The sequence below is a fragment of the Cinclus cinclus genome, chromosome 3, assembly GCF_963662255.1.
Source record: "Cinclus cinclus chromosome 3, bCinCin1.1, whole genome shotgun sequence".
Lineage (NCBI taxonomy): Eukaryota > Metazoa > Chordata > Aves > Passeriformes > Cinclidae > Cinclus > Cinclus cinclus.
Window position 1 is genome coordinate 77,021,747 of NC_085048.1, and position 14,671 is coordinate 77,036,417.

General features: G+C 35.9%; 1 protein-coding gene across 1 annotated transcript in view; it reads right to left on the bottom strand.

The window, feature by feature from the left end:
• BIRC6 (baculoviral IAP repeat containing 6) overlaps positions 1-14,671 on the bottom strand; it is a 174,380-nt gene that overhangs the window by 90,285 nt on the left and 69,424 nt on the right. Inside the window, exons 36-46 of the mRNA XM_062490247.1 lie at positions 14,317-14,500; positions 13,793-13,948; positions 13,317-13,450; positions 11,608-11,761; positions 10,737-10,853; positions 9,656-9,810; positions 8,325-8,451; positions 7,380-7,490; positions 4,671-4,804; positions 3,798-3,925; positions 1,087-1,649 (exon numbers count right to left, since the gene is read on the bottom strand). Of these exons, the coding sequence (XP_062346231.1) occupies positions 1,087-1,649; positions 3,798-3,925; positions 4,671-4,804; positions 7,380-7,490; positions 8,325-8,451; positions 9,656-9,810; positions 10,737-10,853; positions 11,608-11,761; positions 13,317-13,450; positions 13,793-13,948; positions 14,317-14,500 (1,963 nt within the window). The remainder of the gene's footprint in view (positions 1-1,086; positions 1,650-3,797; positions 3,926-4,670; positions 4,805-7,379; positions 7,491-8,324; positions 8,452-9,655; positions 9,811-10,736; positions 10,854-11,607; positions 11,762-13,316; positions 13,451-13,792; positions 13,949-14,316; positions 14,501-14,671) is intronic.

Here is a 14,671-nt window from a genome sequence, read left to right on the forward strand (position 1 = left end):
CATAAGGGCTCACTGAACAAGTAACTGTTTCCTGATAATAGCAATGTTCAAATTTTGTATCTGCTTAAATGAGGCAGCACAGAAAAGGCCAGAGCCACTTGCTCCACAGCTAGAGAATCACTGTAAGAGAACAAAATTTTACAACTATTACACCTGAAATGGAGTGCAGCTCTTCGTCTATCCTGCAAAATATTTTGCACATGCAGAAATCCATGGTATTTCAGTCAGTGGTTTAACCTGAGCAAATAAATTCTGTGCTACCATCACAGCACACAAGTCACAAAGATAGGCAGTCTCTCTGAGAAAATGCACTTCAGATAAATGTTTGACAAACAGGAGCTTTGCTTTCTAAGTATCATCATCTCCCTCACTAGTTCACAGCAGGAAGATCCCACCCGCAAATATATGACTGCAACTCCTAGAACATAATGTTAATGCAATTTCAGGTAAAACAGAGGAAAAGTTCAGGTATTCTATGAAACGGACACAACTGTAATTTGTATTTTCCAAAAGTGATTTTAAAAAGGAAAAGCATCTAATACATAGCAAGCAACTGAGGTAAGGTGTCTTGTACAAACTGAAGACTCATCCTAGTTCATGCATAGAGGCATGTGATGGCCGCAGACTGAAATACAGGAAATTCTGCTTTAACATAAGAAAAAGACTTTTCTACTTTAAGAATTATTGATCATTATAAGAGGTTGCCCACAGCAGTTGTAGAGGATTTTCTAACTCCGGAGGAATTAGAAACCCAACTGAACCAAGGTACTGAGCAACCTGCTCTCAACTGAGGCAAACTCCGAGTTTGTACAGGAAAGCTGGACTACACAATCTCCAGAGGTCCTTTAAGCATTCTGAGATTCAGCAAATTCAAATGCCAAACACATTCCTGTTTGGTTTCAATTATTGTCTCTCACCTCCTATTAGGGACTTTTTTCATGCATCTGTTCCCCTTTACCTTTGTCTCTTTTTTCCTGTCAATTCTGAAACACATTCTTTCACATCTACACCAAACTTACGCGATTTCAGAAGTTTTAAATGTTTCACCACCCAAAAGATCTTCCATGTTACTCAGAAAATACCTACCAATAATCATTGCCATAGCACTGCTGTTACACTGGCCAAGCGCAGACAAAATCTGGCTCATAATTTGTTGGTTGGCCAACACCAAGTCGGCCACATATGCAGTTGATCCTTGAGTATTAGGGTTGCTTCCATTGCCATCTTTGCCTCCTGAAACTTTCTCCTCATCAGACACACTGTCTGTAGTACTGCTTGCTACTGGAACACGGGCACTGTATTCTCGGTTACTGGAAAGCGGCAGTTGAACTAAAATGTTTATCAGCTTTAATAAATCAAACATGAGTTGATCCCTTGTCATTTCTCCACAAACTGCTTTGGCATCACCTGGACGGATGATATTGGCAAAGAGCCCTCCAAAACATGCTCGAGCACCCACAGAGCTGTCTGAGCCACTGCGAGACATTACTTTGTCCGAACACGTAATGTAATGATGCACAAGAAAGGTTATAGACTCAATTACTGCAGAAATAGTGCTGACTGGTACAACTTCAAAATTCTGTTCCAGGGTGAATTCCAAGAGTTTCACTTGAGCATCCAATGGTCCCTGGCCCGTCTGGAAAGCACCCCTGAAAGAAAAAAAAAAAAAAAAGAAAGAAAAAAAATGTAGAAAGAGAGATATTACTGGTTATACAGGTTTGACTGTTTGAGTGTGGTCTTTTTCCTTGATTTTTTTTAAGAGTCCAAAAACACACCAGACTTCCAATTAAAAAAAAAAAAAAATCCAGCTATTTCCAGAAATGCATGTTGAAGCAAAATCTAATCTTTCACCTGCATCAAGCTTTTCTGATTTTTTAATATACTGATCATTAAACAGCCTGCAGAACCTGCTCATGCCACCACCTTCCTGATACCAGAAATAATTAAGAGGTAAAAGCCTTTGAAAAAGGCTAGGATTAATCTTTTTTTTTATTTTTATTTTGTAATTCAGTTAATTTTATAGGTAAAGACTTGTAATAGTCTATATATAGACTGAATAGTCCTGCTCAATTCTGAGTGAAAGGTTTCCTACATTTGCAAGGAAACCTCATGGAAAGCAGTCACATAAAACTTCAATACCATGAGGATTAGTTGCTAACAGGAAATCAAGATGGATTTTTTTCTTCCCATAGGTCTTTTGTTGGTCCCCCTATCTGGCCACTCCCCACCCAGAGATAAAAAGAAGAATGGTCAGGTTTTACTTATCTAAATAGTAAATATAAATGAGACCATGAGAAGGTACTTAAAATATCACAGGCTGGTGCTTGTAGGTTGACTGCTTAAAAGATTTCTTCTAGAAATAAGTTTATTTTATCAATTGCTTTTACACATATAGTGGTGAACTACAAAAGGAACCTTTTGAATGGGTGTATCTAAAATAAAACTTGTATTAGTTACTGAATTTTCATATACTTCTCTGTATCTTCTCACATTGATTAATCTTATTCTAGCTTTTAAAATTAAATACAGAATGAAACAGTTTATAGAAACAGCCCTGAAAAAATATTTGGAATTTAAGTAATTCTAACAGTAAATTACTGTTTTTCTTTACAATTAATCTTATGATCAGACAAGACACAGTACAGTTCAGTAATTATCTGTGCTCTTAGAAATAACCATCTAAATCCCTTTCTGGTGCTTTAATTTCATGGCATTTCACAAAAAACCCACACACATTTCAGAAACTACCTTTTCAGTGGTCTCATTAGCTTATTTTAAACAAATGTTGGCATGCAGACACATTGATTCACTCTGAATTAATGACTTTATTGTATTATGACATATCTTGTAGAAATCATCAATATAACCTGGTAAACACCACTCTTATAGTTTAAATTACAGAGATAAAATCTCTTGGAGAAGACAGAAACCATTTTCTGTAAGATTAAAGAACAGATAACACCAAAGTGCCACCTACTGGGAACTCAGAACTGAGGAAGGTCATCCCTAGCTACATGAAGCCTCTGTCTGGAGATGAGCAGAACATCAATACTAGAAAGAAATACATCCTAGTGTACTTCAGACTAAACAATTGCTGTGTTTCCAGTGTACCACTGGAGACAAATTCTTGTGCCCATTGGTCTTGCCTTGAGGAAGCAGAACTGTGAAAGATGAGCCATAAGCTCTTATCTCTCCCCTGGTCAGAGGCACTTCACTACATTAGTGAGCACCAATAAGGCCCCAGGAGAGTGGGACAGAGGATGTCTACCAGTGTCATGTGGAAAGAAAAAACCCACCAAAGATAAAGCAATAAAAATGCATATTGCATAAACAGGATTATGCAATCTCATTATTAAACCTACCATGTGAGAAAAGCCATCTCTGTATGATTTTCACAATCTATGAATAATTTCTGGAATCTTTCATTAGTTCAGACCTCTCAGAATACTTTCTTTAATAGGTAAGCTCATCAACAGTGTCCTTACTTTAGGGAATTACTTCAACAAGGTTTACATCTTAGCTTTAAATAAAATCAGTTCAAAGTTTTAGTGCCTCTATTGACAGTCACTCACAAAGACAGCTTTGTGTGAATTCAAGGTGTACTTTTCCATGTGCATGGAGCAGCCCAGGTCCTGCTGCTAGTGCTGCAGCAGCAATGATCATTTCCACTGACATGTAACTTGACAGTATGACAAAGCACACACACACACACACACACACACCTGAGTTGTGATTCATAATCACAAAGATTTTAAAGAAAATGAGTGTATGAAAGAAAACAAACATATAAGATTTACCTTTCTGTTGAAAGTATATGTATTAATTTCAATAAAAATTCACTGAACATCTGAGGACAAGTTGAAGAAAGGTGCACTTGCAATCGAGTAAGAAATTCTTGCATAGCTTGTGTCGCTGTAGGCCCAACCTGGAAGAAAAAGACATTTTAGGAAGTAAAAAAAGATTATTTTTTTTCTTTTCAGTAATGCAAACTATAGTCCATACAGAATCCACTTCTGTACTAATCTGAATGTTTATTCACAAACTACATACTTAAGTAAGAACTTAACGGGCACTGTGCAGTGTTAAACTTCTGGAAATGACTATGTATTTTCTTGAAAATATGCTGGAAAAGAAACTCCTGGAACTACCAGGTGTTTTCTGTCTCCCAAACTGAGACTCCTGTCAAATACTACATACAATTAAGTTCACTTGGGCTTTTTAAAAGCACTATTCGTTGATATTTCAAAGATTGCAAAAAGCAAGAAAACACTAATTGAAATTAGGAGTGGCAGCAGATACCATATGAATTCAGAAACAGGCAGAAAATGAAAGTATAAATTCAGGAATTCTTAGATATTAAGACTTAATTTTCATTGGCATTTTTATCCCAACCCAACAAGATTTTGGGAAAGTAACTGAACGGAACATTTCATTCACATATGGCATCCCCTCCCTGTGGCAAATCTCTGGAGAGTTGTGAAAACATTCCAGCACTACTGACAGTGTATCAACAACATGAACTTCCCTATGGCTGCTCATCAGAACTAACAGACTGTAAGTAGAAGAAGATACAAGACAAGAATATAATACATTATGCATGAACACATATTTCTGTCAAGTGTCTTGAAATCCCACTGCAAAAGGTTTCTCTTATTTTAATCGCTCATTACCTGTGGACTGTGCTGATTTGTTCCATGAGGGTTAGTGCCGGAAAGAAATTTCACTAACACATGAATAAGGTTGGGATCTGACACCAACAACTGGGCAGTACTTTCCTGAGCTCCAATGGCATTGCTTGGACCAGCTTAAAAATAAAAACACAAAAATTACATGCATAATCTTAAACATTAGGCACAAATCAAATATTTATTGTGCAAATACCTTATACTTATTTCATGATGTGGAAATATTCTCAGCTAAATCAACTACCAAAACCTGCTTTAACTCAGGACTACAATTTTGAGTTTTCCAGTAAGTACAGTTATAAAGCCCCCAAACCATCCAATCAGTATTCCAAGCTTGCTAAGGCATTTTTCCTGAAAATATAGATTAATTTTGTAGGTACAATACATACAGATATTTTGATTTGTCTCTTTTTGTTAGTCCAACACATTAATAAGGCTCAAATGTATTTTTTAGTTTGTCAGACAGAGACCAAGTGTTCTGTTATCCTGCAAACAATCACAGTATTTTTGCTCTTGGCACATGCAAAGATGTCTCAGAATAAAACTGTAGGGAGCTTAACAGGTAAGAACTCTGAAGACTGGAATTTGAATTGAAATACACCCTTCAGTGATCAAACAAACAAGCTTTACTAAATGTGAAGTCTTACTCTTGCAGTAGTAGTACACTGAATCAGTTCAAAACAAGAAAAAAGCACAACATAAAACAGATCCTGCAGAGGTGGAACAATGCTTTTTGATAAATGCCATCAAGCCAATTTCTCCCTTTCAGGACTGGCTGAGGGGTACAACTCCCCTGTGGGGGAGTTACAGGGACATTCACATGTAGGCATGAAGGTGTTCATCCCTCCTGATAAGGTGTAATTGACTCAGCTATGCTGCCTTTAAGAGGCGACTGTCATGTGGTGTCAAACCATCAAAGACCCCCAAAGTGCCCCCAGACTAATTTCTGGGGCTTTCCACCAGAAGACTGTGTATGATTCTGTGCTGCATCAGACTGTAGAACTGCCCCCCAGCAGGAGTACCTGGGCATTCCCACCTGAACCTGAATGTCTATTAACCCACTGAACTCTTGTTTCCTAAGCTTCTACCACCCTGATGGATGACAACTGTGACCATCAATTCCACCAATGAGTATCTAAATTACAAGGGTAAAATCCTGTCTCTGGATCCACAGGTGGTAATACCTTTCCTCTCCCCTATCTACTCTTATTCTTTCTTTCTCTTTCTTCGTTTTTGTTATATGTTTTCCTAAGTGACATCTTTATATTTCTGTACTGTTCTTTTTACAGATAATAACCAAAACAGCTACATACCTCCTTTCCATCACAACTAAATTGTTCTAAAATAAACCTGCCATACAGGTATTTATCCATACATTTATCTATCTCTCTCCCTATATATATATACATATATATATATATATATATATATATATATATGTATATGAACATTGATCATTCAGTATTGTTGCACTCGAATCCATCCCAAGGGATCTATTAACAAGAACTTGTAACCCAGCCTTTAGGTACAAGTCATGACACTATGACACTTGCACGTCCAACTCCATCCAACTCAACTCCAAGCCATAAGCCTATGTGCAAAAAATACACAGCCACATTCATATGCTCAAGTGTGCCTGCCATGAACCACAGGGTTTGCTTCTGAGTAGTTTTTTATTCACCTACTGATCTCAGGCAACTCCCAAAGAAAGTCTTCCAAACATGCAGCTGCCTGTCAGTGTCAGAGAAAGACACTGAACCTCGTAACACTTGCAAGATATTCACATATGATCCCAGTGATACACACTGCATAAATTTTGGAAATTTTTAGCAGTCTACAGATACAAACTGAAGAGTTCGACTTGTTAACCAAAGGCAGTTATACCAGAATTCAGGTCATGTTCTATTCTCAAATACTAAGAATAAGAGTGAAGTCTCTTTCATTAGTTTTTTTGCAGCTCTACTTCACCTGATGGCAAAAACTTCATCAGATTTCTGTGAGACTGATTTCTAAAAACATCACAGAAAGGGGATGGAAAGTAAAAACCTTAAGAAAAAAGTGCATCTTAAAGTCAATGATTTGAAATGTCAAATATGAAAAAAATTCATAGGCAACATTTTAAAACTACTTCCTTTAATTTCAATCAGTTTTGTGGCAAAATCTCATCCACAGAGTAAGATTATTGCCAGTGTGTTATGGAGCAATATAGAGAATGTGAGATATACTGGTATGCATATGGAAATGAAATGGCTCGGTTTCTATTTTAATAGATTCAGCTGCTGGGGGTTTATTTTCAAATAGCTTAACATCAGCAGAGACTGGTGCCTGCATATTTACAAAAATATTCCTACTCTGTCAGAGAAACTTCAATCTCACTCATAATAACTTAATCATTCCCCTCTGCTACTTCTACTCACACTAGGAAACCTAATTCCCAGGGATCATTAGCTAGTCCTAAAATGTTTTTTTGGAAGACACTGACAACTTGCTTATAATGACATTTTCTTTTACCGTGTTTCTGTTTCCCATGGTACAATTAGTTCAAGGAGCTCACTCTTGAAAAGCCCAAAGTTAATGGAGAACAAAAACATGCATACGGCAAAAGGAATACTCTGGAAGTCTTTTAATGGAACCACCATTCATTTGTACATCACTAAAAGTGTCAACATAAGAAAACCAACCAAACAAACTTACCATTGAGCTGCATATTTGTCATGAGCGTTAAGCTGTGAAGCACAAGGCACCACGTCCGCAATAAAGTATTAGGATACCATGCCAGAACTGACAGGAAGCTAGTTACTGAAGCTGACAAGAAAAACAGTTTTTTCAAGTTTTAATCGTCAAGGTATTACTATAAATTTCTAAGTTTTACTGTAAGATGCTATACTAATTACTGTTATTATTTTTCCTTGCATTCATTTTTTTTTTGACAACCACTGTTGCAGGAAATTAGGAAAAGATACCTCACCAACACTTCACAGGAACTGGCCCACAGAACTTTCTACAGCATGCAGACCCTGACATCTCAAAGAAAACAATGCAAAGAAACTAGTTTCAAAGGTTCTCATGAAGTCAGTGTAACAGGGTCATTATATCATGCATTAACATTTTGGAATAGCACCACAAGATACCACAGACTTTCTTAATTATATAGTATAACATATTGCAAGAAAAACAATTCAGCATGTATTCATACTAGATTAGTATTTTGATACTCAGCAGTAGTGGTGCTTTCCCACTCTGCTGACCCCTTTATTAAGGGAGGGATCATAGGATGGTATAAAGGAGATTAAATTCATCAGAAAAGTGCATACACTTGCATAGCTCATCTCGGACTAAGAAGTGTATTCAATGAGTCCTCCTGGCAATAACTATGCAGTAGGAACCACCAATTTTACCATTTCATTTCTAATAACTTCATCAAAATTGAATGAATCAACTCTCAGTTACACACTAGCAATGTATTTTCCACTTTAAGAAGAAAATGAGACCAAGGGTTCTTCTTAAGAAGACAGTAATTATCTCAACATTGATCTTATAAAAAAATGCTTACTGCAATACTTTTTTCTTATTAGCAAAAATTGAGTATTTAAAAAAAAAACAAACCCAAACTTATTTCCCATATTTAATGTATTTTACCTTGGTTCAGGGAAACAACAGGTATTCGGTTAGCATTATAAAGGAAAATATCAGCACCACTATCTTTACTTCCAGAAGAGCTGGAATTCAGGCTTAATGTTAGCCATAGCTGCAATAGGGATTCCAGCTGAAAGAAAGGTGAAAAAAAACCCAAAAACCCACTATGAGATGAAACTCAGAACCCCAGAGCATCAATGTTTTAATTTTAAAAGCCTGGTGTACATTCTCAGGTGCTACTGTTTCACTGCACACACACACACACACTCTCTCTCTCTCCTTTACTGGACTAGAAAATTCTGCTAAACATAATACTCAAGGCAAATTCAGCCTAAATTAGCAAATGCTTCCGCTATTGTTTTTGTAACTGATTTCTTCCAAATAGTTTCTCTGAAGTAGTTTTGTCAAACTTGTGTTATGAAAATGCAGCTTTACACACTGTTCAGAAATACCTTTATGAATTAAAAGTATACCTTGCACCTGTAACATGTACAGGTAGGCTTACAGATCTACAAGAAGCTTTTGTAATGTTATTAAAGTGATGTTTCCCAGTCAACCAAAATTATTCAAGAGAGGTCATTTATCTAATCAGAAACCTTAGAGACACTGATGCTTACTCTGAATAATTCGCCTGAGGCAAATAACTTGTTAGATATTCTGGGGAAGCATCAAGGATACTTACACAAGAAGTTGTATTTTGGATGAGATATTTAAAGAACAACTGAGGGATGGAGCCATCCATTTTATCAAAATATCAAGAGGCAGGCAGGCAGCTAATCATTATATATATAGCATGCATGGCATTCCTTTGTATGAATCAAGAAAAACATTACTAAACCAATGACTTTTCAAAAAGCAAACTTTCAAATTTGCTATCAACATACAGAATCATAGGACAATTCAGATTGCAAGGAATCTTTGCAAGTTATCCGATCCAAACTGCTCAAAGAAATGCCACAGAAGATATGAGATTGGTCACTTGGGGGTTTACTGAACTGGGTTTTGAAAACCTCCACAAATCTCCATTTGTAATTAAGTGTCACTTAGTGATATTTTTCATTAATAAGCAAACAATTATCATTCAGTAGACATACAAACTTGTTTTTAAATATGAAAACATATACCAGTTTTCCACTGTAACAAGCAACGTCCTCTGAAAAAAGCTTTCAGCCCTTTGTTTATTACATTATCAGTACTGTTGTCCATGTCATATTCATAAGCAATACAGCACAAAACAGATTACTTGAATCCTAAGTAGCAAGAAGTAGAGGAAAACAACTCTCAAATTTTAGAGATAAATATTATCAGAACATTTCAAGTTCAAAATTCTCTACCTGAACATGGTGGACTTGTAGCATAGAAAAGAGTTTGTTGAAGCATGTACTCAGCATAGGTATAGATGACAACTGCACCATCAACTGGGCATTTTGGTTAGCAGCATGCAACCCCCTCAGCAGTGAATCATCTGTGCCACTGGGAGACTGCGTCACTAGAAAACAAAACAGGGTACCATCGCCCATGAATTACTTTGAAAGGCTGCCAGAAGTAATTTCATAATTATTTCCTTGCATTTTATACTTAAGTGAAAGATAGTTTTTTATAATTTAGAAGGACATCTTCAACGTAGTGTTCAGTAGAAGTGGACTACTGACTACCATAGAAGTAACATACTTGAATATGGGACATTTCCATCTCCACAAAACCTGTTTGGAACCGAGTACACACTGATGCATTTTCAGAGCTATTACAGCAGTGTCCTGGTAACACAATAGTGAGACAAACAATTGGACCATTTCTTTCATGCATTAGAGTACAACTGTTGCAGACAATAACGAACTTCCAGAGAATAAAGTCTGAAGATGTCACTAAACCTACTCCATCACTACATACTCAACCAATGACTGCATGCACATTAAGGTATCCAGACGGCTGCAAAGAAACACAGTTTAAAAAGATGGGCAGCACAACTGGCTGAAAAAAGGTTAAAAAGCAAAATGCTCTATGGATGTTTTTGTAACATAAAGCTCACTGAACAGCTGAGCTCAAAATTGTGTTCAAGTATTTTCACTTTCGTCACTTAGTTGCTGTAACTATCAAATGCAAAGAGCTTTCAAACACCAAGAATGAAGCTTCACACAAGAAGCTTAATGTTCACTTGCACCTAGACCTAAAAATGAAAACTTTCCCTCCTTCGTAGCATAATCCATATGCATAGTTGACTGTTTCACAAAATGTCTTAAATACAGGCACGTAAGTTATTGAATAAAGAACTATCTCTGAAGTTCAGCCTCATAAGAAAATTCAAGCAAAATGTGACTTTTTCTAAGCTACTAAGTGACTGCAGAAAACATTAGCACAAATTTCAAAGCATCCTGGTCATTATGTGAAAAGAATGATTTGACAACACGTAGTTACATGTAGGAGATGTGTTTGTTAATGCTTGTAGAATGGAATCAGCCTCCAGTGTGGACATCATTTTCAGCATCAGCTCAGCCTGCTGCTCAAGTCCAACTTCAAGACGTGCATCTAAAGCTACAGAAGGCAACCAGAAAGGTCAAACTGAGTTATATCAAGGACATACATAACTACAGAATCACAGAACATTCAGAACTGGAGGGGACCCACAAGGATCATCATGTACAACTCCTAAGAGAACAGCCCCTACAGGAATTGGACCCCTGGTGTTATCAGCACCATGCTCTGAACAACTGAGCTAATCTCACCTTTAATTTGTTCCTCTTTCTATAACATTCTTACAGACTTGAAATATATAATTATTAAAACACAGTATTTCTGTGAAACACACCCATATTTCTTTCCACACTCACTTTACTATCACACATGACAATCTGCATATATTCAAGTAATTTTTTTCCCTAAGGCAATAGCTCTCAAACGAGAACAAAAAAGTTGTTTTTCCCAGTGTGGCAGAATAAAAAATCTATCACCCAATTCAGTAGTACTCCTACAAATGAAACAAGCATGCCACTTCACTCCTTTGGGTAGAGCCAACTAGAAAAGGGCTTCCAAAATTTCCTGAGAAAACAGGAAAGATTTAAAACTGCCTTAAAGTGCATTCCAGAAAGTTAGAAAATAAGATCTTCTGCCCTGTTGGGGTTTTTTAAAATGCAGGTTTCACATTATATTCTCTCAGTTACTACAGGCAATGCAGCATACATAAAATGTAATTATTTCTCCCTAAAATACATAGACATTGCTAAAATAATTTCTTGTCCTAAAGTGTCAAATATAGAGCCCCTGAACAGAACTTTAATTCACTGCTTACCTTGTGAGACTGATATGCTGACAGTTTGTGATCCATTTTTCTCTGTAGTTACAGGTGGTTTTGCAACTGGAATTCCAACACCACCAATGTAAGGATTGTAATTGTAGGTGCCATATTCAGCACCCCAGTAATCATACCAGGTGCTGCTTATAGGCTTAAAAAACAAACAAAAAAACAAGGAAAAACAATAAACAGCAAGTCTTTAGATTGCCAAAAGTTTTTAATGACTAAAAACAAACTTTGAAGTTAAGAAAATGAAAAGCAGTAGATTGGTTCCAAAGAGTTTTAGAAAATTGCTTCAATTCTTATTGCAGTGTAAGCTACTCAAGCCTTAGTGATTGTCAAAATCCAGCAGTGCAGTTAGCTGCTTCAAAGATTCAAGAAGCCAATCTGAAAATGTTATCATCAGTTTTTCTTCACACATTTGTACCATACTGTAAATTTGGAAGCAGATTATTACACAGATATTTATCAAGACAGAATATTATACTATTAACTGTTCTAATTAAGTACCTTGAAGCCTCAGTGAGGCTCAGGGACTATTTGTACTGGGTCCTGAAAAATAAACAGCTGAGCAATCTCTACTTGTGTCATAATTTAGACACTAAGAAAGCATATGGATCACAAGGAGTAAAAGCAATGTAATACTCTATAAAGGCAATTTGCATATGCTGGTCTTTTTAATGGTGAGATCCAGTACCACTGTCATTTTAAAAATATAGAAGCAAATATTAAAAAAGATTAAGAATGAAAAAGTGGTTTATGCCTGTTTTTTTGGTAGACATCAAAGCAGGTAGTAAGATGATAAAGGTACCTTGGATGAAGATGACTAAAGAGTACTGCTACATGACATAAGAGAATAAAAAAGGCAGGAAACATCACTAACACAGAATTTCAGCAGTAAGTGTAATTTTTGGTGGTAGACTGAGATTTAAAGAAAAAAAGTCTTTACATGATAGGTAATTGGTGGAATGACATATGAGGGAATACAGAAAAAAAACCCCAGTGTTTTCTGAACAAGCAATGAGACAGATATTTTAGGTTAATTCAAACAAGAGGTTTAAGTCAATAGTGAGGGGCATGAAAAAACTCCAAATGTCTAAACAGAGAAAAGACTCAATATTTCATTATGAACAGTGTATTTCTTTGAAGTCTAAATATTTTCAGTTTTCATATTCATTGACAATATTGTAACTGTATAACACATATATGTTTAGCTTCCTTTTAAGTATAAAAGTACTTAGTAATTTTCTTGTTCCCCAGTGAAGTAAATTTTGAAGTGAGTTTCTTCTCTTCATAGTCTGAAGCCAGTCTGAGCACAAGCTACTGCTAGCTTCCTCTTTTAAATACAATACTAACAGTATAAATTCATCTTAAGATCAGTCACAGAAATGGTGCATTATCCTTAATAAAAAGGACAAGACTGGATCTAATTTTTCTATTATGCTTCTGTTGTCTTTAAGACGTGCTAAAGTGTGAGTAAACTCAGAACCTCTTGTTTACACAAGTACCTTCATGCAAAAGCAAAATATTTTGTGGTCAACTGAGATGTAAATATTTACATTTTTTCCTGTCATTACACATTAATTGTCATAAAAAACTCGCAGCAGGTCTAAGACATCAAACACCACTACTGAAGAAGTGTAAGGGAGTAAGGGTTTTTCTATCTCACATGTAAAGGTTATCCGGAAAATTAAGGTGTGACATACCTTGAAGACTTTGGCTGCAAGGGGATCTTTCTCCAAATCAATATCCAAAGGATCAATATCAACTTCCATCAGGTCTTGCAGTAATTCAAGATCAATGTCCTTATCTTTTTCCAATGATGACAAGGGTGGAGCACCTTGAATCATTAAGAGTATTAACCAAACCAAAACCACTACACACTAGCAAGTAAAAATTATAAAACAAGGATGTATAATATACTTAACAGAATTTTAAGCTTTTTAATATTACAACTTTGTGGAAAAAGTTTAATCAAGTTGCCTTTTTAAAAATGATACAAAAAAACCCCTTCTTTACTTGTCAGATGTAAAAGTAACTTGAAGAATTACTCAATCTGCCTATATTATCAGAAGCTATTTATGCTGCCATCAAAAAGTCTTTTGCCGATACCTTGATAGATGAGTAAATTTTTTTACTCTTTTCAATAAATACACATATACAAAATTAGGGAATAATTTACCTGTGATGTCATGTGTCAAAGGCTCATCTATGGTTTCCACTAACTGAACCGTGGACTGCTGGAGAGAGTCATCAGAATCTCCAGCTGAAGCTCCAGCATCTTCTCCCAAAGCACTTTCTTCCATAGCTTCGGCTGCTATAGGTGCCAACAACTCTCCTAGGTATTAAATTAAGCAGACAACTCCATTTCAAGCTTTATTCCCATAACAAATTAACATCCCAGTGTCTATGCCTACTCTGATTTTTTTCATCTAAGTTCTCTGTTTCTTCAAGGGGAAGTGTTTTGAATGATTTTCAAATAATCATGGTGATATAAAAATACACTTTTCAATACACAAGTCACTCTAATTGCAATTTTAAATAACATTTTTATGAACGAACTTAGATGCTGTGATTTGTTTAGGGTTTTTTTTAATAATCTAGACTGTGTCAGCAGGTTCTAACATAGTAATAAATCCACCCCCCAAATATTAAAGGAAGATTCAAGTGCAAGATAACTTCTGAGAATATGAACTTAAAACAAACCTGCTAGAATATCCTGTAGCATACAAGTCAGAGAGTACTGAGCCCAAGCTCCTCCCCAAGAGATGTCTCCTCTGTTAAAGTCAGTTCCAACAAGAAGCAGCAATAATCGTTCTAATTGAGTCTCATTTACAATCTCACATAAATGGATTGTTGGTCTTGTAGCATTTGCAATTCTAGCAAGAACCTATTAAAAAATAAATATATGCCAAATGATAGTTAACCGTATGAAAGCATATAATAATTTTATGATTATTAGACATTGTTTACAAATAAATCAGGTATTTTTACCAGCTCACACTTCAGAATTTTATGGGTGCAATTACATGAATATATTCTTTTAAAGTTAATTTTTCCA